The sequence below is a fragment of the Mangifera indica genome, chromosome 3 (genome assembly GCF_011075055.1).
Source record: "Mangifera indica cultivar Alphonso chromosome 3, CATAS_Mindica_2.1, whole genome shotgun sequence".
NCBI classification, from domain to species: Eukaryota; Viridiplantae; Streptophyta; class Magnoliopsida; order Sapindales; family Anacardiaceae; genus Mangifera; species Mangifera indica.
The window spans coordinates 10,522,551-10,549,142 of NC_058139.1; the positions used below are offsets into that span (position 1 = coordinate 10,522,551).

The 26,592-nt window shown below is 31.8% G+C and overlaps 3 protein-coding genes across 3 annotated transcripts; all 3 read right to left on the reverse strand.

Annotated features, from left to right (window-relative positions):
• Window positions 1-1,528: 1,528 nt before the first annotated feature.
• LOC123211544 (primary amine oxidase-like) lies at window positions 1,529-4,257 on the reverse strand. Its single transcript, XM_044630342.1, has 4 exons — window positions 2,801-4,257; window positions 2,585-2,698; window positions 1,934-2,481; window positions 1,529-1,849 (listed from the first exon to the last, which is right to left on the reverse strand). Exons 1-4 carry the CDS (start codon window positions 4,121-4,123, stop codon window positions 1,639-1,641), a joined length of 2,196 nt encoding a protein of 731 aa, XP_044486277.1. The 5' UTR covers window positions 4,124-4,257; the 3' UTR covers window positions 1,529-1,638.
• Window positions 4,258-6,962: 2,705 nt separating this feature from the next.
• Window positions 6,963-11,366, reverse strand: LOC123210564 (primary amine oxidase-like). Its single transcript, XM_044629003.1, has 5 exons — window positions 10,073-11,366; window positions 8,127-8,240; window positions 7,582-8,031; window positions 7,410-7,507; window positions 6,963-7,301 (listed from the first exon to the last, which is right to left on the reverse strand). The coding sequence occupies exons 1-5, from the start codon at window positions 11,336-11,338 to the stop codon at window positions 7,091-7,093; spliced, it is 2,139 nt and encodes a 712-aa protein (XP_044484938.1). The 5' UTR covers window positions 11,339-11,366; the 3' UTR covers window positions 6,963-7,090.
• Window positions 11,367-21,736: 10,370 nt separating this feature from the next.
• On the reverse strand, window positions 21,737-25,456 carry LOC123210101 (probable sodium/metabolite cotransporter BASS6, chloroplastic). Its single transcript, XM_044628298.1, has 9 exons — window positions 25,116-25,456; window positions 24,998-25,030; window positions 24,795-24,901; window positions 24,334-24,449; window positions 23,294-23,487; window positions 22,966-23,218; window positions 22,627-22,880; window positions 22,482-22,564; window positions 21,737-22,191 (listed from the first exon to the last, which is right to left on the reverse strand). Exons 1-9 carry the CDS (start codon window positions 25,240-25,242, stop codon window positions 22,129-22,131), a joined length of 1,230 nt encoding a protein of 409 aa, XP_044484233.1. The 5' UTR covers window positions 25,243-25,456; the 3' UTR covers window positions 21,737-22,128.
• Between the last annotated feature and the right edge of the window lie 1,136 nt (window positions 25,457-26,592).

The following is a 26,592-nucleotide window of genomic DNA, read 5'->3' on the forward strand; positions in this document are numbered from 1 at the left end:
TTGAGAGTGTGTCGCCATGTGTCCTTACAGCTTTTTGACCTTTGAGGAACCCGGAGGAGGAGTTTTTGTGGCCACTCTCTAAATTGCACTACAGCTAATGCTTGTACTGTGGAGATAAACAAATAGCCACACACAAAATGACAAATCCTGGAATTTCAGCTTCAAAACAACTTGACGTGAGTGATTACCATTTTTCCACCCCCATGACCTGGATACAAATCGTGTTAGGTTTGAAAATTGTGTAGTTTAAATTTAAATAAAAATAGTTTAATTTAAATTTATAAAATAAAAATTAAAAATAATTTAAATTTAATTCGATTTAAATTTAGTTTGAATTTATAATTCAAATTAATAGTTTTAATTTACGATTTAATTTAACTCAAATCGATGATTTAAATTCATGACTCAAGTTTATAATTTATTAATAAAACAATATCGTTTTACTTAAATAATATAAAAAATCATATATTCAAGTCATGAGTTCAAATCAAACTGGCCACTAATTCAAATTTATTTAAATCATGAATTTTATCTAAATTGAGTCATAAATTTTAACTACTAATTTAAACTGAACTAGTGTCAAACCAAATTGAACACCTTTTATCTGAAATTCGATTTGATTTTAAAAAGAGTCAAAATTTTCAATTCAAATTTAAATTAAACAAATTCAAATCAAGGTAAACTAAGCCAAACTGATTTTTGAGAGTGAATCAACTCAATTCGGAGCCAACCCTAACTACCCTAACCTGACAAACACACTTTCACTTATTGGATGCATAAATTACATTGTTGCACTCAAAATTTAACACGGCAAACAAAATTGAGCATGGAAAGTATAATTAGTATGACACCCATAATTGTTTTCACTTTTTAAGAATTTATCAGACTACCCGTAACCAAATGCAATTAAAATATTCACCACGTTACCCCTAAAACAAATCAACAAAATTTTGTTGGCAGCCGAAATTGCGTCTGGCTGGTGGCTTATCTTTCTGTTCCAGGCAGTAGATGCCCGAGCAACCACTCAAAAGCTCTAGGCTTTCGATTCAAACTTCACTGGCTACAGGAAAATCAAAATCAGCAGTTGCTCCAAAACTAATTGATCCTTAAAAAGAAGATTTTGGTCAAGTCCCTGCTCATTGGCTAAGTTGCATAAAGCATCTACTTTGATTCCTACATTCTTTGTATCTTCGATATGAGATAAGGGTAAGAGGAGAGGATTGGATTCGACGGAGAAGAGTAGAGCCTTCTATAACCAATTTTATATCTCAGCAATTAGCTTGATCAACTTGAGTATTCCATTTTTGAGATTGACAGTTCTAATGCTATTGGGTAAACAAAATAAATAGCTTGGATTTCGTGAAGATTAGATATCAATATGATGACTCGTTTGTTTTGGAACCCATTTACGGCCTTTTACCTTGTCTAAGATCACTACATATTGCAATGACAACAATGGAGGTGTTGAATCCTTTCTTGTCATCTTTTATTGCACTGTCACATGAGAGTTCTTGGAATAGATCCTCGATGAAAGAACTAGGCATTTATTTATTAGTGGGAAATTTCGTGAATAATTTACAGATAACTGTCAGCTAATTCATACTATGATATTGAAACAAAGACAGCGAATATTAAAAGTTAAGATGAAGCAGTAGCCTTGCATACAGGAAGGTCCTTCTCAAGATTGGGTGGGATCCGGAGAATAGGGTTGCTCTCAAAGAAATTCACTGGTTTTAGATCAAAACTTGATGACACTGTTGGCATAATGGGAAAATCCTCTTGGCAGGGTATATGATGGAATCCAAGTGTGTACCAGACCACAATGTCTTTATTCTCAATCGGTCGATCCCTGCAATAATCAACAAGATAATGAATTCTTAGTTGTCTCAAGATTAAACTAGCCAAGTTTAAGAGCATGATGATTCTTTTTTACCTATTTGACCATACTGCAAGAGTGTCTTCACCCTGGCTCTGGTAAACAAACAACCCACCAGCCCATTCCTCGCCTCGATTATATGGAGTAACCCATATTTGGTTATTTGTAAATGCACCTCGCTTCTGGGGTGGATCTTCAGGATCAAGCAAGCTAGCTGCAGTGCCACCAGGAACAATCTTATATCCAACCGGGTTACCCACCCGTGTCTTTTTAGTTGGATTGATTACATGGAACTCAGCTGGATCGTATAGTTTAAGCTTAATTTGTGCATCTTTCTCAGTTTTAGCAACGTTCCTTGTAGCCTTCAAATAACTGATCCTTGGTGATTCTCCAGGGGAAGTTTCTTGCCTTTGTATATTTACCTTCACAAAGGAATTATCTGAATCATCAATGTCCATGTCCAGGTAGAATGTGATATAATGGTCATGGATTACACCGATAACATTTTCAGACAAAAGGGTGCCAAATAGATTTTCTTGCTCGGTCACTTGGTTCATGTTCTCATAAGTTGTGCCTTTTACCATCAAAATCCCACTAAGTCCAACCTGTCATTTTTCAAAGTTAATGCAAAAATCAAAACTAAAGTTGAAAAAAATTACCCATTATCGACAATTTCAAAGGGATCTGCAATACTTGTCATTCACTCACCTTAATTCTGATTAGTCCGTCTGTTTGAAACTCCCAATCAACAATATAATCATAGTTTGCCACTGATGCTGCCATTCTAACCACTAACGTCACCTTCGGCCTTACTTCTCTAATCTGCAGAAGGGAAAAAACAATAGTTTGTTCATTTTCTCCTTGCAAATTCGTTTCATATTAAATGAGTGAAACTGTAGAAATCTGACCCCAAAAACACCTTACCTCCATACCCGTGATGGGACTCTCAGAGTGGCGCCATCCGATATCACCAGCATACCTCTCAAAAACGCAGACCATGTTTGACCGAACGTACGGGGTGCCATCAGCAGCCGCGAATACACCATCCATATAATAGGCGTTCCGGGGACAATCATTAAGCGGGTCCAGAGGCATGGCCTGTAACCCGAACCCGTATTCACCCGCATCCATATACGTCTTAAAGTACCAGGCGTCTGTGGGATCCATGTATGGCACAAATAATTCACTGGAAAACCCCTTGTACATCACGTTCCTCAATTCCCCGGTATTCGGGTCCCTTACCCGTGCCCGAGATACAATCACTCCAGCTCTAGCGTCAGGTTTCAAATGAAATTCCCAATTTGCCCATTTGACCATATGTTCATCTTCTATAACAAAACTTGGACCTTTTGGTTGCTCTATTGATATCGGTTTTATCAAATTCATTTGTTTATGTAACTCCTGTGCGGAAAATCTATAATCTGTGTTGGCGGCCTTTGGTATTGGAATGTTCCTTCCTTTATCTGAAATATCCACCACTTGCTTTGTGTCCATGTCAAGAAGCACAGTCAAACCTTCAATCGGTCGCATGTAAAAATTTGCAGTGTCTTTCATGGAGTAACACTGTACCTTAATCAGCCTCCTGTTTTCCTCTGCTTTTCCGAACCAACCTAACGATATCGGAAGACAAGCCAAGTCCTTCAGATCGACCCCTCGTTCAAGGATCGTACGGTTGAAAGTGGCGTTGGCGAGTGGAGCCCATATTGATGATGTCATGTCTTCGACTGTCATGGTGGGATAACCGGATAGGGGAACTGTGTCGTGTAGAGTAACATGTTCAGTGGATAAGTCGACTGTTAACACATATGATTTGCTGTGGACACGTGCTATCACCGAGGCTTTTCTTGGTAACAGGGGGTCGCCTCGTTTCCAGTTGAGGACGAGTGGTTTGTCGGGTTCTTCGAGAGAGAGGGAGTGGATAGCATATGGAGAGGACTTGAAGAGGGAGTGGGAGGAGAGGATGGTGCGAACGTGGTTGATTTCTTGGATGGTGAGTGGGTCAAGAGGATGGTGAGGGGTGTGAGAGGCATGGTGGTGGGTGGGTTTAGTGGGTTGTTTGAGGGGATTGGTGAATTTTTTGGGTTGAAATCGGTTCTTGGAGGTGCACCATGAAGAATAATAAGAGTTGCAGTCGAAAATCTCAGAGGCGTTGGGAGGGCCGTAGGGGAGGTTGACCCATGTGAAGGCTAAGAGAGTGACTATGCCAAGGAAGAGAAAGAGGAAGCGAAGGAAGTGTTTTGATTCCATGGAAACAAAACAGAGGGCAGAGAGAGGGAATGGGAAGGAGGGAGATGCCGAGATGGAAACAATTTTGATTAGTCTTACCTTAATTCAATTGATTCTGTCCATATAATAAGGCTGCTCACTGATGAGATAACCACCGATGCTTAGATTTAAGCAAGAAAAATGTACTAAAATACAATATACTTTATATATTACGTGTTGATAAATAATAAAAAAATATAGCGTGTGCGTGGGGACTCATGAATATTCGAATCTTAGGCCAGGTTGGCGCTAAGCACCAAGATTCTTATTGCGCCATCACGGGACCGCCATTTCCTTGGTTAGAGGAGAGTAATAATCTTACATAGGCCAATTGGATAGAATTTTAAAAATTTAAATATTTATTTATATACGGTTAAATTTAATTAAAATAGTTAATTATAGAAAATAAATTATTATTTTATTATTAAATTTTAAAATTTGATATTATTTGATAGTTTACTATATTTTTCATAATCACAAATCACAATTATGTATTCAAATATGTAAAAGAAAGAAGATGATAAAAGAAAGTAATCATATTCATGGAACAGAGATGCCACCTATGCATAGAGTTTGTACAAATGCAAATGAAAACGTTTGACTGTACCTTTAGGTAATGATATCTGGTTATACTCTGTCTCGAGAACAATATTAATATTGGAGGATCGTACCCAACAAGCCACTAATTGGACAATCTATAAATCTTGAACGTGAGTACAAAATGTTCAGCCCACAAAGAAGAAAAGAGAGAGACATTATTGTAGAGGTTTCAAAATGGCTCGGGCAGGCCTGACCTAGACATTTTGGCACGGCTTGCATCCGCCAACAAAAATAAAAAATAAAAAAGATTGTGCCCTGGCTGGACTGTGAAATAAGATTAATAGATTGACTCGATATGATTCGGCATTGTAATGGTTAATTTTTTTAGATGAGTCAACCTACTCGATTCATCTCACTACTGTAGTGGCTCAAAATAATTAAAAGAAATAAAAAATCATTTTCAAGTTGTCTTGTTAAGGCCACATGAAAGCATATCTCAGAAGTCATAGGTCATGTCTCAGGCTTTGAGATTTTATCGGGTCGTGTCAGTACGAAAATTCACCAGGTGATAGGCTTTGGGATGACCCAACATGTGAGTTTGATAGGCCACATCGAGATGGGTTTGAAATAGCCTGATCTGTTATCACTTTAATAGTTTCAATTTTTAAATATTCTATGCTCTACTCAACATATCATTCTAATCTTTTCGATATCATAAAATCGCTTTCCATCTCTATACCTTAAGATTGTACCATTATCCTCCATTTCAATGGTATAACATAATTTGCTAAATTCAAGCCAAAATATCAACAATACAACATTGCTAATTAATGAAAAAGAAATACACTAATAGAATCTCTAAATGTTAGGTGAGATCTTGTTTGCTATAATTATGGATTGACTGAATATTTTTCTTACTTAATCTTTGACAAAAACATCTCCTCTTTTTTATATTCTAGATTGATTGAATATTTTTCTTCTCATTTTGTTAATGAATGTTTTGTTTCTGACAAAATCTTCTTCTCCTGGTATCCCTTTTCAAAGATAGTAGTTAACAAGCATGAACTTGCCCACAAGATGTTCGCTATTCCTGGCGTGCGAAGGACATGGGCTTTGTAAGTTGTTTAGCAATTTGATCATGAGAAGAGACATGGACAAGATTAGAAATTTTATCATGAACTAATTCAAAAATCTAGTGGCAGCCAAGATCAATGTGCTTAATTTGCTTATGATAAACATGATTACTAGCAATGCTAACGGCAGTAGTGTTGTCTCCAAACAAAGTAATCTGTTAAGAGCAAGGAAATTCAAGTTTTATAAGAAATCGATGGATCCATACAATTATAAATATACAATTTTATACTAGTTGTAAGGGTATCATCTATACTACACATGCAATACCATGATGAAAAATCGTCTTTTTTAATAATCATGATACATTATAAATAATATAGTTGGCTTTAGAATACCTACTCTAATATTGGATTCCACGGAGTTTAATTGAATGATAACATGTGAATCGACAAAGAAAGTATGAGTAACTTTCAAATGACTCTTGAAATTACAAATCAAGTAAAAATTGTTGCAAATATAAGATCAATCGTCCACATGTCATTCATTTGTATAGAAAGGTGAAAACATTTTTAAGCCTTACTTGCACTATAAATTGGCAAAATGTTGTTGTGTTGTCAAATATACAAGAGTGATGCTAAAGAAGCGGGCAATTACATAATTAGTAGTTAGACATATTAGCTACGTGCGAGAGATTTGACAGTTTCAATCATTCATCATGATCTCCTCAACAAATAATTACGGTATCCTAATATCATGAGAGTACTTATAATATATATCCCTTATCATCATAGGATTACAAAATTTTATCTTATTTTAATAAGATAACATGATCAACTAGTGTCATTTGGATGTTTAGATTCAATATTTTAATATCTAGACATATCCACTCATATAATTATATAATTATCATTTCTTTTTGTCTTATAAATTTAAAATGACACAAATATAAAAAGATAATAATTTATAGTTACTACTGCGATTACTTTGTCAAATCAACACTAGAGAATATTAATAATATTACACCGGACATAGATTTTCTAATAGAAAAGTGAACCACTTTAAAAATACGTTATCTTCATTATACCTTACATTGAATTAAACCACAATTTGGTGTAATAGCTGTTGGTGTGATTTTTTGCATCAATCATATAATATTTAAGAAACCTCAAGCTCAAGAGTTTAAAGTAATTATCTTAAACAATAATCATTCACTAAACAGCTTAATTTATTACGTTTTATACTATGTTTTATTATATGAGACTACCAACACGATGCAACGAAATAATATAACATCGACGGCATCTCAAACATGTCCTGAAACGGATAAAAATCCGATCACCGTGAAGTAGTGGGGTGGCATACAGGTAGGTCCTCCTGGAAGTTCGGCGCAGCTCGAAGAATTGGATTGCTTTGAAAGAAATTGACAGGCTTTAGATCAAAGCTGGATGAGACGGTTGGCATCACAGGAAAATCCTCTTGACACGGTATGTGATGGAACCCTATGGTGTACCATAATACGACATCTTTATTCTCAATGGGGCGATTCCTGTTTCATCACGCAAACAAATTACTTGAATGTCTATGACAATGAAAATTCAAAAGCAATAATTAAAAATACGCACATGCATTGAAGTTTTTATTAATAAGTTTGTACCTTTCGGACCACACTGCAAGTGTGTCATCTCCTTTGCTCTGGTACGCGAAAAGCCCACCCGCCCATTGTTCACTTCGATTATACAGTGTCGTCCAGATCTATGAACCGTTTAATCCAGTAAGTTTAATTTTAACATTGTGTTAATTCAATACAATCGGACAGTTAGATGTACCTGATTGTTAGTGAAAGCGCCTCGTATCTGCGGAGGATCGTCATGATCGAGCAAACTGGCGGCTGTTGCTCCGGGGACAAGTTTATACCCAGCTGGATTTCCCAGCCTAGAGCGACTTGACGGATTAATTACGTGAAATTCTGATGGATGGTAGAGGTTCAGCTTAATTTGAGCATCCTTTTCTGTTTTAGCTATGTGGCGCTTAGCTTTTAAGTAACTCTTCCTCGGCGATTGGCCTTTGGAAGTGCGTTGTTTCTCAAGATTAACCTCCACAAAGGAATTATTAACCCCATCAATGTCCATGTCCAAGTGAAAGGTAATGAAGTGATCATGAACCACTCCGATAACATTTTCAGAAACCAAGGGTCCCCCGGATATGTCATCGTCAAAACCTTGATGTATGTTTTCATGTGGCGTCCCTTTCAGCAGCAGAATCCCCGAGAGTCCCACCTGTTGCGTGTTTACATTTTATTTGTAAACTGAACTGAACTGAATTAATAATGTCAAATTTATACGCCTAAATTGAAAAAATGGTATTAAGTAACCTTGATACGAATCAAACCGTCTGTTTGAAATTCCCAATCAAAAATGTAGTCGTAGTTTCCGACTGATGCTGTCATCCGCGCCACAAGCGTCACCTTTGGTCTGGCTTCCCTTATCTATCAACATTTAATACCCTCTCCATCAGTTGTATGTTACGTGTTTTACTTTAAAGCAATTTAAATGAGTAACCAATGTTAAGACCAAACTAATTTAAGTTTCAGATTTCAATCTAATACGTCAGTTTTCTTAATCTAGCTAGTTACCCTCCTTTTTAATTTATCTTTCTCCCCCACCTCCTTTGACTCCTTCTCTCGTGTCTTTTCCTTTCTTCTCTCTTCTCCTTCCCATAATCTCTCTCTTTTTTTTTCTTTCCTCCTCCTTATCGCTTCACAACACAAGAAAGACTACAATCTACAACCACATCCGCAGCCAAATCTAGCCGCAAAAATCTACTTGTTGATCATTGCGATTTGTTCTGATTAGGTCAAATTCTAATACCCAACAAATAGATATATTATCTAAGTTTGACGAATAGATAAAAAAATAATTTTTTAAAAATTGAAGTGCAATCAACCATTGTTTCATTTCTTGACCTTAATAATAATATAGACTATTTAATTAAAGAATAGGAAGTGTGCCCATGAATCATGATGGACACATCACACTAAAGTATATAAAATCGAGAAAATAATTTTTATAACAATTTAAAAAAGTATCTAATCTTATGTCATTGTTCTTTGTTTTCATTTTTGCATTAGAAGAAATTTAATTTTCTATATTTCATTCTAATACGGAAGTTTTAAATATGAAAAAAAAACTAGAAAAAAATTTTACTGATTACAATTTTTAATTTAAAAAGAACAAACACAAAGTACAGAGATTCTAATCCTAGAAAATTCTTTTTTATTTTTATTATATGTGTGTGTGTCTTATTTTTACATTTTTGAGGAATCAATTTATTTTAAAATAAAATGTTTTAGAGATTGAGGAGAGAATTTCCTTTGCTTTCAAAAAAAAAAAAAATGAAACAAAAACAAATTCTTAAAACGTTAAAAAAATAAATAATTTAAAACCCATTAATTATAAAATTTAAAATACATTCATAAAAATTCTTTAAAATACCTTCAAATATAAATAAATGTAAGTTATTTATGAGTAAATTACATTTCCACCCAAGGTTTGGGGAAATCACAGGTTTCCTCCCTTTGAATTCTTCTATTCCAACCTAGAAAAACCAAACCGTGATAAGGTATGAAAGTTATTTTTACTTCTCAAAATTTAAAAAAAAAAAAAAACGAAATTGGCTTATGTTTCCTTCTCTTCTTCCTCCTTTCATCTTTTCTTTTTCTCTCTTTTCTTGTCCTTGAGGAATCAAGTTTTGATAGTATGGCCAACTAGAGAGATGTGATTCAAATAGTTAGAATGTATCCAAAAAGTACAATCTAACTAAATCTTACAAGATCATATTTTGGTGAATACATTCTAATAGGATTATACATTTTTTGTATGGTTCTAATAAAACGATCTAATCAGATCATTGGTTATATTTTTAAAGATAATATGATAAATAAAAAATAAAATAACTAAGAGAAATATGATAATTTATGTTTCTCATACTTTATTAGAACCCTTTAATGTTATTATAGTTAAGTTTTTGAATAGACATATATTGTTCATGAATTTAAAGGGTGAGAACAACATTTTCCAAACCTTAGGTGAAAATTGTAATTTTCTCGTTAGTTAATACTGGAAAAAGAAATTGGTCACTTCTCACATCACACTCACAAATATAAAATTGGGAATCTTGTAGCATCTATCAGAATAAAGTTTGCAAATTAAAATGTAAAGATAAGTTATTAAATTGAGCAAAAGATGGTCTAATTAAATTTGGGGTTACGTTGTGATTTATGAATAATTTACCAAGGAGGGTGAAATTGGAGTTTGTTACCTCAGAGCCATTTATTTGGCGATTAGAATGCCGCCAACTTATGTCACCAGAATAACTCTCAAACAGACAAATCACATTCGGCTGAACAAATGGCTTACCATCGGCTGCCACAAAGATCCCATCCATATAGTAAGAGTGTCTAGGACAATCATTCAGCGGCACAAGCGATAATGAAGTTGCCCCTAAACCATATTCACCGCCATCCAAGTATGTCTTGAAGTACCAATGCTCATCAGGGTCCATATAAGGCACAAATAATTCTGAACAGAACCCTTTGTACATCACACTTCTTAGCTCACCACTCTCTGAGTCTTGAACCATGGCTCGTGAAATCACCATCCCTGCTCTTTGGTCAGCTTTTAGGTGGAATACCCAGTTGGCCCATTTCACCATGTGCCCATCTTCCACCACAAAACTAGGTCCTTCAGGCTGCTCTATGGATATTGGCTTCAGGGGCTTCATTTCTGGTGACTTCACTTGGGTTGTGTATCTATAATCTGTATCGCTGCGTTTTGCAATTGGGATACCTCTGCCTGTGTTGGAAATTTTCACAATCTTTTTTTGGTCAAGGTCTACTGTTACAGTCAACCCTGCAATGGGTCTCGTGTAAAAATTGGGTGTTCCTTCACTTGAAAAGCACTGAACCTTTATAACTCTCCTGTTTTCTTCATCTGGACCATACCAGCCGGCTGCTAGCGTGACGCAAGTCACATCGGATAATTTAACACCTCTTTCTGTGATTGATTTTTGGAAGTCAGCATCAGCTAGTGTTACTTGCAGTGCAGCTGACTGGTCATCCATGGTCAGTGGTGGGTAACCCGAGCCCGAATGAATAGTGTGGTGAATGACTTGGCCTAAATTTAAGTCTACTGTGAGCATATGAGATTGGGCATTTAGTGATACAATTGCAAAAGCTTTTCTTGGAGGAAGAGGATCGCCTTTGCTCCAGGCCAAGGCTTGTGTCTTGTCAGGTTCATCAAGGGATAAAGAGTGAATGGTTGCGAAGGAAGAAGCAAAGGGTGCATAGGATGACAGAATGGCTCGGACCTTATTGATCTCTTGAACGGTGAGTGGATCTAGTGGGTGGAGAGGAGTAGTGTGACGGTGGTCAGTGAATTTGTGAATCCGATTCTTGGAGGTGCACCGTGGAAAGCAAGGTGAAGAAGCAAGGAATTCTGATTTGCTTGAAGGGTAAACTGAACGAACAAAAATGAAACAGATAATAGCAAAGATGAAGGTGAAACGAAGAATTGAAGATTTCTCCATGGTTTCCAATTGTACCGGGATATGAAACAGTAGGAGTAAGACAGCTATAAATAAATAATAAAAATTTTCCACAGTGTACAAAGCATTTATTGCCATTAGCAAGTAGCTTTCCCCACGTTTTATTGGTTGGTTTTTATTTATTATGTACGGCTAAATTTAATTAAATGAGTTGATTTTTAAATTTTATTTTATTTATCTTTTTTAAGACTTAGTCCTTAATTTTTGATTGCTTCTTTAATATTATTTGAGGTGATCTTTTCCTTCATACATATTTTTTTCCTTTAATGATCTCTTCTTTTTCTAATTGATTATTTAAACTAAAGCGACGAAGAACATTATCAAGAAAACAAATGTCTTTATTTTCCTAAAATGAATCATCAATCAAAGAAGAGAGAAACAGTTAAAAAGAAAATTTTCTAAAAATGATCTTAAAAAAATAATAAAAAATTAAAGGGTAAATCTTAGAGTGAAAATACTATTTTTTAAACTTTAATTTGATAAAATTATTATTTTTTAAAATTTTAAAAAATAAAATAAAATTTTAATATATTTTAATACTATAAATAAAATAATAATAATAAATTTATCTTTAAAATTAATAAATTTAATAATTTATTAATAAATAAAATGAATTTTTAAAATTAAATAAAAAATAAACAATTTCTAAGTGAGAGAACTCCTTTCGCCCCCTCCAAAATATGAAAAGCATGAAAACAAACACTGATACAGTAAGGGAGACAGTACTGCTATCAGCCGGCAAATCTGACGATGCTCTTCCAAATTTTAAATTTGTGTGGTCATCACCCAGAGAGAATTTACTGCTTCCTGTTGACAAATCTAACGGTGCTATCCCAAATTTCAATTTGTGTGGTTCATCTCCTACCTTGTTGGTTCAAGAATTATTGGGATTCAATAAGACAAAACTAGTTAATTTTGACTGGCCAACTTGATCGTTAGTTTTTCTAGCCAGTCACGTATCTTATATCCCTAAGATTAAAAAGTAAGGAAAAAAAAAAAAAAAAACAAAGAATCTGATCCTCACGAAAAACATATAATATTTACATTACAGTATCCGAAATTCCCAAAGGCAATAAGGTAATTTTTTATTTTATAAAACTTGCATTGCAACCTAAACAAATTAGCTTGGGAGTATTCTCCAAAATAGCGAGTGAAGTCAAAATTGAAATAGACATTGAAGGCAATAAGGGAGTAAAAATTTATCTTTGAAGTAGAGTGAACTTGCATGATTGCCATGCCAAGCTTAATGTAACAGTGGGTAAACCTGTAGTAATAAATGAAGGAAGACTCGCATAAATATTATGTAAAGTGAAGTTCTGGACTGGAGCATATAAAGAAGCCATATATAGTTATTGTTACACGTAATTAGATCAAAGTTGATTAGCATTGCTCTCTCGTTTCTCTTTTGAAATGGTTGAACACAAACACTACCGGTTGGAAAGAGTTTCGGAAGCACAAACTTCAGTAGTTGATTACAAAAATTCATACATAATATTTATGTAATCAATCAATTTTTTATACAAACAAAGTTATGGAATACTTAGAATTAAAAGATTTAGGATTCAGAAAAATCTAATTAAGCGACTTGAGATAACAAACAGCCTATTAATTTGACTGTCGATGATAAGTTAATTGGTCTTCTTGCCTAATAACATCTATATATTTTAGAGGCATTTTAGGGAGGGGACTTGAGATAACAAACAGCCTAATAACATCTAGAACCAATATGTGATAATAAATGGTGCACGTATTGCTTCTATATATTTTAGGTTAGGGAGGGGACTTAGCGCTTTTATAATAAAAATTTATTACGTCTTCCTATTAAAAAGTCAATAGAGTATAACAGTCCTTATTAAAATGTTCGGTAAGAAATGTACTTCACATTTATAATATGATTAAATAATATCTAACAAATTGATTCTAAACTATACATTTATCTAAACCTGATAGTTTATCTTATTAGGTCATATTAGTTTAGATTTTATGTTAGAGATATTTAACTTTAATCTAATTTGAATTAGAATCGTATCGAAATTTTTTAATCATAACCAAACTCTTTAATATTTAAGTTAACCTGACCCAACCTAAATTTATCTAAAATTATTTTTTGTTTTTATTTTATAAAGTGTTTTTACCGTTTTAGTTTTTTCACTAAATTACCTCAACCTACTATTAATTAAATACATAATATAACATTTTGTTTTGTTCACAAATAATTTAAAAATTGCATACTAAAATATTTAGAACCTGTTAATAATTTAACTAATCAAATCATATTCTTGCTACTTAATAATAAAATGAAATATTTAAATAAATATAAAAATAATATAAGTAATTACAATTATATGTTATCTATAAAGATTTCAACTGCAGTTGATATTGTTTTTCAAAATTTTTATAATTTATTCTAAACAAATTTTATTAAAATAACATTTCTCTAAAACATTTCAATCAATTCGAATTGTATCAGATTACTTTTGTGTGAACTCCAACCTTATCCGATTTAATTTTGAATCATGTCAGGTTGATATAAAATAAATTTAGTGTTAAAAAAACTCAATTCTAACCCAATTTTTTTCGTATCATATCATATTGTGTCAAGTTATTAGGTCATATTGAAAATTATCAGTTTTACATTTATCCGATTTTCTTTTAATCAAATAAAAAGATAATTAATATATGCGCACATAAAAAATTTCCAACACAAAAACAACCACCCGTTTCACCAAAGAAAGCTTCAAAATTTCTTCACTTGCAAGCACACGAATTGTTGGTCATCTGTGCATGTCAAGTGAATCCGAGGCAAGCTCATGAATTGTTTGTGCTTGGACAATTCCTGATTACAACCCTATCAATGCTCAGTACTAAGGCAACTGCGAATCCGCATGCTTATCATTTACCTCCATCACAAGGTTATCGACCTTTGTTAGGATTGTTTCCAATGTAAAATCCCTTTTTAAGGTTGTCAGCATTTTGTCCATAAACAATTTGTTATTCTTAGGCTAATATCATCGATCGAACTTCAAGTACTAGCAACATAAATAAAAACATTGTACCTTGGTAGCTTTCTTTTCTCTAAGGACACAGTTTTCCTCAACTAGGGTCTCAACGCTTGCTTCTTCAACTTGATTTAAATGATGCTCCCTCATCTTATGTTGTGAGATACCCCAGGTTACTTCTTCTTCTTCTTAGATCATTGTCAACGTCATCACCAAAGAAATCACTAGTTATAAGTAGATTCCTTGTTAGTGTTAATGATATGTTGACCTCCGACACCTCTATATTATAACCTCTCATAACCATTAGGTGTGTTACAGAAAAACGGCATGAGTTCTCCTATTTTAGAGGGTCCAGAGAATTTTTTTCTCTTTTTAATTATGCCCTGTAACACTCCCAATTAACAATTCACATAAACCAGTCCTACCAACCGACTGGATTTTCATCAACTTAATTACAATTACTAAAATAAGTACATAATAATAACCATTATAAAAATTATCACCCATAAAACTTTATAATCAATTTTCATAACTAGTCATATATATATACATATATATAGATATAGCTATACAAAATCATATATATATATATATATATATATATATATATATATATATATATATATATATATATATATATATATATATATATATATATATATATATATATATATATATATATATATATATATATATATATATATATTCACATATACATCAAAACATATAAATCAACAACAATATGGTGTCTTCATCCCTCAGCCTCATGACTCACTAGTGCTCCCTGGGAACCTTTGTTGTAACTCTTTACCTGTAAAATATTAAATTAAACGGAGTGAGCGACTATGGCTCAGTAAGAAAATCATATTCAACATTTAAAGCATTTTATACCAGTACTAATCTTTTCTAATTTTTTCCATACTCAGCGTGTCTGAACTATTTACAACAAAATAATTGACACAGAACACGCATTTAACACATATCATAATTCTTTTCTTTCACACATTTATTCATTTCCTTACTATACAGATATGATTCACTCGTTATGATTTATGCATGTATGAGTGTCATGACATTTCTATTTTCTGATCGTACATCTTTTTCAACTCTTTATCACCCACACAGGCTTGTATGCATAATTCTAATGCAAATGACTTTCATAAAATATTTACTAATTTGTTTCTCTCTCTTTCTCATTGATCGGTTTCGACTACATATGACAGTACTTGCAGTCACCATACAAAGTATAATTCTCTCTTACACGCATATATATTTTTTTCTTTGCTGTCCACACAGTACAGCTAATATTTTTCTTTGACTGTCTACATAGTACATCTAATATTTTTCTTTAGTTGTCCACACAGTATAGCTAATATTTTTCTTTACTGTCCACACAGTACAGCTGGTTGTCCACACAGTACAACCAATTATTTTCTTTGCTGTCCACACAGTACAGCTCGCGTGTAAGGATTTTAAGTATGTTTTTTGCTTTCCTGTATCATATGAGTTATTATAAAACCAAAAATACTTATTTTCCATTTTCTGAAAACATGCATGACTTAGAAAATGTTTTTCCTCTTTCTTTATTTTTTTTCTAAATCATGCATATATTATGATTCCTCATGTATGCATATATAATCATAATATAAAATATACCCATTCATTGTTTTTCCTTATTCTTTTCATTCTTTATTAAACATCATATTTTCTTCTCATACATTTAATTCATTTCAAAATATACAATGTAGGCTTAATATAAGGGTTGTTACACATATTATGCACATAATTAAGCAAAATTAACCTATATCACATAAAATGACATTTTTGCCCTTATGGCCAAAATTTACCTTTTTACCCTTATGGCCAAAAATTACATCATGAATCCTAATAAATTTCTTTATCTTTTTAAACATAAATCACTTTAATTCTAATACCTTACACACTTATATAAGTAAATATTATTTAAATAACCTAACTCAAATTTACTTTAAGTATGTAAAGTATGAAATTCTTACCTTTTATTTGCTAAATAAATGATTTACGCTTATCCTCCTTCTTTTCTTCTTCCTAGCAACTTTAATCAACCAAAAATATAATCATCCATCAAAACCCTAAACTTGACATATCTTAAAAATTAAATTTTTTACCTTAGAACTGATCAGAATTGATAAATCTACACTTTTTATAACTGGAGGCTTTGAAAATTAGGTGGTTTAGCTAGGGTTTTTGGTGAATTTTAGTTGATAGGAAAGCTTTAGCAAAATGGAAGGCTCTCGGCTAAAATGGAGAAGAAAATGAATAGGGTATATGTTTTATAAGTCTTTTGGACCATTTTGCCCTTAATCTTTTCCATAAATGACTATTTTATCCTTAGTCAATTACCAAAAACCCTTTGCACCACCATATAATTTCAAGTATGCCATTCAATTTTAATTCCCACTTTGTCCCTTGAATCTTTATAAAATGACCATTTTACCCCCTTTGAAAAATATTGCTCATTTAGTAGTTTTCTATAATTTTTTTTACAATTTTTTTACACAACAAATTATAAAATCAACTCTAGGGATAATTTTGGAAGTGGAGTTTACTGACACACCTGAATTCGAATGTTACATATATTATGTACCCACTTGATATAGTGTCTAGCCATGCCATGTTGGACTTTTGGGTCTCTTCCTATGTGGAGAAAACCAAATTTATTTTAAATAAAAAGTTCAACTCACTATATTTATAAATTAGGGCAAATAATAGTCAATATATACATATAAATAGCATACAAAAGTCAAAAAAAAGAGAAAAGGAGAAAAACGTTGTTTTAGTTTTTTAGTGCATGTCTGTAGTAAAAATTTTCATTTTCTCTCAAGCTCATTGTTGAATTACTCTGATTTTTGAATTGCTGATAGAAGACTCATCGTTCTTTATTTTGAATGGTAAAAATCGTAGTTTGATTTTCAAATAAGCAGTTATCTATGTTAAAACTTGACTAGTTGTCTAGTGTTATTTTATTTATATAGCTCTTAGAAAAATGTTTCTTTCTCTTTTTTTTACTGTTGGATTGTTCTCAAATTTTAACAGTATTTTATGCATATTTAGAGCTACATTTTGGATGGTGAAGATTATTTTTTATGTCTGTTACATGAGATATAAACTTTCAAGTTTGTTATGATATTCCTTATTTTTTTTTATAGTTATATTATTTATTTGTTTTGTCATTTTAGAGAGTCGTATATTCATTCGTTAGCCGAAAATAGTATATTATTATTTTGATATAATGGATTGATTTATTTAGATAAGATCCTATGGTTTTAGGTTTTCACATTGAATTGTAATGTTCTTTTTTACTTTTGATTGTTTAGTATAATAAAATCATATTTTGATTAAACGTGTGCTATCACATAGTTCAATCAAGAATGGGAGATTGTGATTTTAGTTTAGTTAATTCGATTGCTTCCTTCCCAACATGTCAAACATTTTTTTTGTTCGATATCCATGGCAAGAAAACAATTTTCAAGGTCAGCTGTAGAAAATGAAAAAACATTTTCAAGATAAACAAACATGTCAATGCACATCAAATAGGATAAATATAGGTCAAGTAAACTTACACATTTTGTGCAAATAACAATGAGAATTATGTCATTTATAAACTCTTTTTTAGCCCATGATTTCAAGATGCGGAGAATTATCGTGATTGTAAACACCTCAACATATTGTGTGGCGGATGGTAAACATGCTCATATATCCATACCTATATAAGATAAATATGAAAGCAAACAAATCAATGATTTTACAGAGAGGATACACAATTACATTATAAGAACTATTATATGTACAGGAAACACATAGCAAAAACTTAGTAAAGTCATGTTTAACCATTTTATTGTGATTTTCAAGCAAAGTATAGTAGTGTCCCTCGCACGCCCTCATAAGGATTGCAAGTGTCGCTTCCCATGGGTATAAGTTGAAGTAATCCAAGTCATTAACCCACCTCATATACTCAAGCCTAACAATTGTCGCATTTTCTTTTCTTAAAAAAAAGAAGTCTTTGAGATGAAAATTAAGACTAAATTCACCAAATCCTCATGCAACATGCCATTTTAAATTTTTTTTGCCCTAAATAAAGCTACAAACTGATTTTCATAGTTTTAGGCTTTAAAAGGGTTTTTAAAAAAAAAAAAAGGCTATCTCCTATCTTGTTTATGCTTAATTTTGTTGTCTATTTGGGCGGTTCTCCAAACCCTAAACCTATAACAATGCAACTTGTATAGGGAAAATCTAGGCAACCACGTTTAGTCTACATTGAACCACAACTTATTATCTAATTCCTTGATTTCACATTCTTTATAACAATATTATGATATAAATTAGTAAAGAGTTGAATAAGCATGATGTCCAACAACTTTCCAAAACACACGTTCTTGAACAGATTCAACTCACTCATGTTCAAGCATTCCTCATCATGGTATCAAACATGTCCAAATGGAAAAGATTGGTGACATCCATTGTATAGTACAAATCCTTTGGTATGTTTCACATGTCACTTTAGCCAATATCTTCACAACATAGGAAGATAAAATAAAAGATTTTAATAATAAACCATAACTATTACAAGACACCAACAAAACTTCATATTCAGCTCAAAATAATGATATAAAAAAGAAAATACAAATGTGACTTGAATATTGTTGAAGCTGTCTATTCAGCTAACTTTTTTTCGATATAGCTCATGAAACCTTGCGATTAAGCATGATTTGTAAAACTCTACCTAAGAAAAGTTGGTTGAATCCTTTGTTTAGGTAGAATTCAATCAACTTTTTCTGTGATTAGGCAAAATCCATCCAATCATATCTAAAAAGGTTAATCAAATGAGAGATATAATCTAGATTTGGCCAAATAAAAAGAACACATATTATTTGAATGTAGCCTAAATCCTCATTCGATAAGATTTGACTAATTCTTTCTAGATACAGTTTGGACAAAATTTTGTGATTCGGCTAACTTTCTTCTTTCTCATGTTAAACGTTAAACGAAATTTGTGTTTTTTGACTGAATCAATAGATTCATTTTGAAAACTCATACTTCTTTTAGAATTTAACAATCATATTTCACATCCATTTCAATATTGATTATCCAATAACACAATATTCAAGCAAGTTATTAAATATTAAGCCAAATATATGATCAAAACCTTGGATTTTGAAAGAGTGATTGATGAAATTAGGAGTAGAAGAATAACACATGCCTTAAATGTAGATGAAAAGAAAGGTTGATTGTCAAGAAGAACTCAATTCCAATATATTGTTTCCTCTCATTTATGCTTTGAAATTGGAGTGAAGATGGAAAGACCAAAAAAGAGTCTACTAAATAGAGTTTTGATTAAAGATGGGCGTGAAGATGCACAAACAAATGACTGTCAGCCAAAAGGAGTTAGGGTTAGGAGTATTTTTTTTTGGAAAAAATAGATGAAGTTGGAGAGCTTTTTTTTTCTAGTTAACTTAGACCTGTCCATATTAGTTGAATAGATAAATCTAGTAAGTTAATAATAGAGATTCAAACCTAAATTTTTTTGTTAAAAATTTTAATATTTTACAAATTTTATTAATTTTCGAGATTTTAGAGAAATGTTATTGATAAAAGAGAAAGTTAAGCATTATTTTCCATTTCAAATGTGGAAATAATGTGGTGAATATGATTCCTTGTATTTGTTATATAGTTTGTCAAATTAATTAGCACTTTTAAACTTATTATTAAAAATTAAAGCAGCAGAGACAATCTTAATCATCGAATTTCATACAAACTTTATGAGAAGCATGAGGCTAATCACGAGAATTAGCAACCCAAATAAATGTTTATTTGGTATAATTTATTTAACCTAGATTATTGAATTATTGGATTAAATAATCGTTTATGACTTATTTAAAATAGCTTATGTAAATAATCTACTTATAAATTCTAATCATATTTTAATATTATTTAAGTCTTAATCCAAAAGTTAATAGTATTAGTTTTTTTTTGTGTGTGTGTGTATATATATATATATATATTTTTTTTTGAATTATTAAATTTAATAAATTAAAACAATTGTCTTCGTATGCTAATACTAATAGCATTAAAAATAGTCATCTACATAAAAAAAATATAATTATACAAAATATTTAAGTATTTAACTAAATAATAATAAAATTTTGAAATCTTAGAAAATAAAAAATAAAACTGAACCTCCAACCATTTCTTAGATTTTATAAGTATTACAGAAAATTTTGTAATGAAGATTGTTTTTTCTTGAATTAAATAAAATTTATTAATTAATTTTAGTGATATTTATGTGAAGTTAACATTAAACATTTTAACATATTGTTAAAATTAGTATATCATCACATTTGCTATATTAGTATTATACTTTTCTTGAGCTTTTATATTTGATAATTTTTTTTATTTTTTTGTAATTATCGTATATCCAATGTTATTCATTACTATGATAATTTATTAAAATTTAATTTACAATGTCAACAAAAACTACACACTTTTAATTTAGTTTAAAAAATTAAGCATAACAGTGTATAGATAAATATTAAGAGGGGTTAGTAAAATTAGTAGAATATTAAAATTTCTAAAAAGAAATCTCATCTTCAAGTTTCTGTCACTTTTGTAAAATTCTTTAATTAATTACTTAAAAAAATAACTAAAATATTAAACAAATCAAATATTTTAACAAAAATAATTAACTTTTTAAATTATTTATCAATCTGTCAACAACATATCAAGAGAGACACGAGAAAGGGGGATCGTAGAGAAAATCGTGCTCGACAAAGAAGAACTACATCGCCATCTCACCAATCAAGTATGTTGGGGTGATGGTTGCGATTTTTGTCATTTGGGGTCACCATCTTTACAGAGAAACACTCCCTTTTTTAGGTACACATCAAATCTAAATGAATTATATAGGGGCGAAACAGAAGTTTCAAAAAGTCTAAAGAGACAACGGTAAAAAAAGAAACTTGAAAAAGTATAAAACTTCAAGAAAAAAATTATTTTTCTAAACAAAAAATTTATGAGACCAAAAAAAAAATTATTTGTTTTCAAAATTATAATGTGAAAAGAAATAAAATTTTAATTTTTTAAATATTATTAATTTAATAACATTTTTACTCTTATAAATAACAGTTAATTCTAATAAAAATTATATGATGAATAAATATTTAGATTTTCGAAAAAGTGGGGATGAGAGTTTGAAAGTGTATAAAACCTTGGGTGGAAATAAGTTCTTTGGCCCTTTTAATTTAAGATTGATAAATAGAACTAAAATATCAAACAAATTGAATATTTTAACAAAAATAATCAACTTTTTAATTATTTATCAAACAGTCCCACTTAAATTATTAGATTGTGATAATTCATAATCCAATAGATTATAAATTGTACCAAACATATCATAAAATCAATTATTCCTATAATCATAATCCATAATCCTAATCTATAATTATAAGCTCATGCCAGCTAAACATCTTCAGTTGACTTGTGCATTACAAGTCTCATAATTGTTTACTCTTGAATCTCACATAATCTTGAATCTCACATAACATACATTCTTTCTTACATAAATAAACCAGTAACTTATGACGAGGATCAAATCTGATGGACCATGAGTGAGTTCAACTCTTCAAATGATCAAAAGTCACCGAAGCAGCTCCGGTGACTTCAAGCCTATGCACAGAAGTGTGAAGGATGTACAAGTTTCCAATACATCCAACACTTGCAGGACCTCTGTATTGCTCGCTATTCTTTTTTCTTAGCCCAAAGCATGACAAGAGAGAACCCCATCAACGACATGATTACAGTCTGCACATCTCAGAAAAAAAAATTGGAGTCATCAAATTCATCCGTGAGATTCTAAAGCCGATTTCAATTTATAAAAAAATAAAAAAAATCAATCAAATATAACATTGTGTAGCTATAATAAGATCTGGGAAACTTTGGCATTGACTTAACCTTTTAAGCTATAAAATGATAATCTGAGTTACATGTAAATTGTTATAAAAGTCTAGTATCAAGCACAAAAATTAGCACCAGATTTTATTCTCACAATTCAAATGGCAAGAAGTGGTTCAAATGAGAAGTCAATGACTTACAGAGATTGCTGGTGGCACACTCACAAGTGGATCTTGAAAAAACCTATTAGCAAGTGCAAGAGCTAGTAGACTGCTCTGCATTCCTGAAAAAAGAGAAAACATCAGGTAGAAGAATATGGTCTTTTATAATTTCAAAACATCATACCGGTCTCAAAGGATAGTGTTCTTTGCAGCGCTTGCACATCATGTGCGTTAGGGAAGGTAAAGCCAGTAAGAACATATCCAGCCACAAATGCTGACAAGTGGAATGCAATTATGAGCAACAAAATGGCTACACCAAAAGGGGACATAACGGATTCAATGTTAATGGCAAGTGGTGCTCCAACACAGAAAGCTGTCACAAGCACAGAAAGTGGAGGCAAGAATGGACGGATAGCATTAGAAAAGCTGGGAAAGAACCTGTAGACACAGATATGTGAGACAGGTGAGGATCTCTTAAAGAATTTCTCACTTCCAGCAATTTTACCTTGATTTAATATCTCACCGATTCAAAAGCAAACCTCCAGCAATGGGTGCAACTACAATCTGCAAAATGCTGGAAACCATTCCTTTAACATCAACAGGTAATCTCTTCCCAATTAGCAAGAGTGATAAGAGTGGTGTAACAACAACTGCAGTAGCAGTAGACAATGATGTCATAACGATGCTTAGAGGGGCAAGCTGAGGGTCTGTCAGAAAAGTAGCATAATTGGAGAGCTGAGCACCACTAACACAAGAAACCAACATAATCCCCGCACCTGATTCATGAATTAATATTATGTTACACACTATACTGTACCTCATTTTGAAGGTAAGATAAAGCTGAACCTCACCTATGGCAGTAGGAAGTCCAAAAACTGTTACTGAAATTATGCCAAAAATATATCCAAGAATAGGCTTCACCACAAACTGGCCAATGTAACCAGCCAAAATAGCTGCTGGTCTCTTGAAGGCTTCAAGGAAATCTTTTTCACTGGAATTAACTCCAACTGCAAACATCAGAAACCCCAATGCTGGAGCATAGTACCTAGAAATAGATTAAATAATAGAGTCATAAGCATTATAATAGTAGAAGACTTTACTTTTTCATGCAGCAAATTACTTCATATGAAGTTTGTCATCAGTGCCATTTAGTTTCAATGTCCTAAATCAGTGATAAAAAGAATGAATTTTAATCCCTCAGAAGTTGCAAAAAAATTTCTCAAGTATCATATGTTACACATCATTATGGAAACACCTCAACTAATTCAAAAGAGTGTTTTCAATAAAATATGTTACAACGTCAATTTGTTGCAATTGCCAAAAAAAATTTCAAACATCCCTCACTGCACCTCAGTTCCAGCTTTCGCCTCATTTAGATTTTAAAAAATCTCAATAGGCAATATCCCATCAGAACAAAACAGGTATCCAGTTTCCCACTTTTCACCTCAAGACAGAAAAACAAAATTAACTGTTAGAAGACAGGACACTGACTCTTTCCTCTCATTGATAATTTTTTCCCTCAAAGCACATCAATTCAACAAGTATTAATGAAATAGTAAAATTGATGGAGAGCAAAAGAAGACAGCTCCAAGGAAAAATGCAATCTGAACAAACAGACTTGTTCTTTTTCTTTTTTCAGCAGAACTACAATTGATGTCACCTCACACAACTTCATTCTCATAATTTCTTTAAAATGGATGTTTTATGGTGTAGTACAAAACAGGTGACACCTGATTTTCCTTCTTATCGACATTGATCTCTTAGAATTGCATTAAAAACAAACTGCACTCTATAAGTATCCTTCCTTCATGTTGCTAGTAAAAGCAAATAAATGTATCACCACAAAGTTGTTAAACAAGTAATTTGTCCAAAGTCATAAATATTTACATACCTGCTTGTAAACCATGTGAAAGAAGGAGGAAAGACGAGAGCCAACACTGTGCTAGCAATGACTACATGGGGCAAAAGGGTATTTGATTGCTTCAATGTATAAACCAAATAATTCTCCTGCTTAACCATACAAACGAGAAACACAGAAGCTACTATCAGTATAGGCCCAAAACTAATTTCGAATACAAAATCATAATATCAAATCCAAACTTAAAAAAGAGAGACAGAGAGAGAGTTCAAGCAGCCAGTTAAACAACAAATTCAGTAAAATACAAATTAAATGTTTAAGAAACAACAGGAATTGAAATAATATTCCGCTCCTTTACATAAAACCCTAAAACCCAAAACCTTAAGAAAAACTATATGCATCATTTCTTCAATTAACCAATGATGTTAATAAAAAACTGATTATGTAATATGCAAACAGAGTACAAGAAATTAGCATAAATATAGTAGAAATACCTTGTTATGTTCAGTAACATAATTCTGATCCGAATCCTGATCAAAAGAACCCGAAAATTTCTCTGACAAAGATTTGATTACCAAATGTCTTGAGCTCCTAAATTTTACTTCAAAAAGAATAAAACAATGAAAAAAAACACCCACATCTAAGCCGTTATAAATAAAAACAATTCTGAAATGAGGGGAAAAAAAAAAGCACTTACACCCAGAAATCGAGTCGAAACGAACGGAGAATCCTATAAATCAAATCATAAGAAACATATGATTAATATTACAACTTGAGAAACCAAATAAACAAATAAAATAAAAAATGAAAAAGACCTAATGAAGTTGAGCGTGAGAGATTTCGGGGGAACAGTGGGATGCTATCAATTGGAGATTTTGAGGGGAAAGTTTTGGCATTCAAATGCAAGCATCGTAGTTGTAACATGTTCAAGTTTAGATTCATCTTCACAAAACAAAACAAGAGTTTGGTTTTGTCGATGGAGGAATTTTTTTTCAGTTCTAAGTCAAATGTCAACTAAACTCTGCAAGTTTGGTTTGGGATGGATTATTGACCTCCCGTATGTAAGGAAATTGAAAAAATAAAATTAAAAAAGAGACGACTGGGACTGGGTAAAAGAAATCCTTTGAGTAGAATTTCGTATCTGAAATTGATTTAAAAATCATTTCCACATCATAAATTCTCTCTCTCTTGGTTTTTATTATTAAATATTTTTTTTATAGATAAATTCTTCTTCAAACTCATCAAGATCATCCAAGGTGAAGCCTCTCTTTTACTGTTTGTGATGATATGGCATTTGTTTTCCATAACACAACAGTTAGGTTGTAGAGCGAATTGTTACCGACGTAATTTTGTAATTATTTTTATTTTAATTAATAAAATATCAGTATAGTTTATACTAACTCAATATAATCCTAAAAATTTGGTAAAACTCTTTTATGTGAGCCAATTCACTTGTGGTAATGGGGTCACATCAATTTAAACTAGAAAAACACTCTCTTCCACCCATTTCTCATTAGGTACAATCTCACTAAGGTGGGCTCTGCTAGATTTGGTGTCTTTATCCTTTCTTTTCATATTTAATGTAAGAGATAAATGTTTTTAGAATAGTAGGATCGTAAAGAAGGCATTAACCTATATCTTGATAGTGAAAACCTTATATTCACTTCAACTTGTCATTCTAGAAATATTTATAATCTTAGTTTTATCCTAACCAAGAGCATAAATAATATAATAAGGTTATAATTTTGTTAAATAATCCTATTGAAAAGTAATAACCAATCTAATATGTCTAGGTTGTTTAGTAATAACTTAGTACAACACATGAGTTTTTGTTGACTGAAACTCCATCAGACTAGCCCACCATAGAATTCCATATTAATGGTAACCCTGATGTCAATGGAATACATCTTCTAACAAACAATGATACATAAGATCTTTTGACTTAAGATCACTAAAATGTATTGTATATCAATTGACATAATTTGACACTAATCAAACATAGTCCTTAAATAGAAAGTATCATAACAACAATGATTGGTTGTGTTGAGAAATGTACAAGGGTTATGATGGATCGATAAAGAATTTATCATTCTCAAGTATAGGGATAAGATATCTTGAGCCCATATGATAGATGTGAATGATTACTTGACTCTATGGTGATAATAAGATTGAGTTGTCACTCAGTCTAGTCTTATTCAATCATTGCTACAAAAATCAAATAAAATAAAATAAACGGTTATTCTAAGGTAAACACTACTTTGTGTCTTAGCCTTGATGATATATTAGTTAATG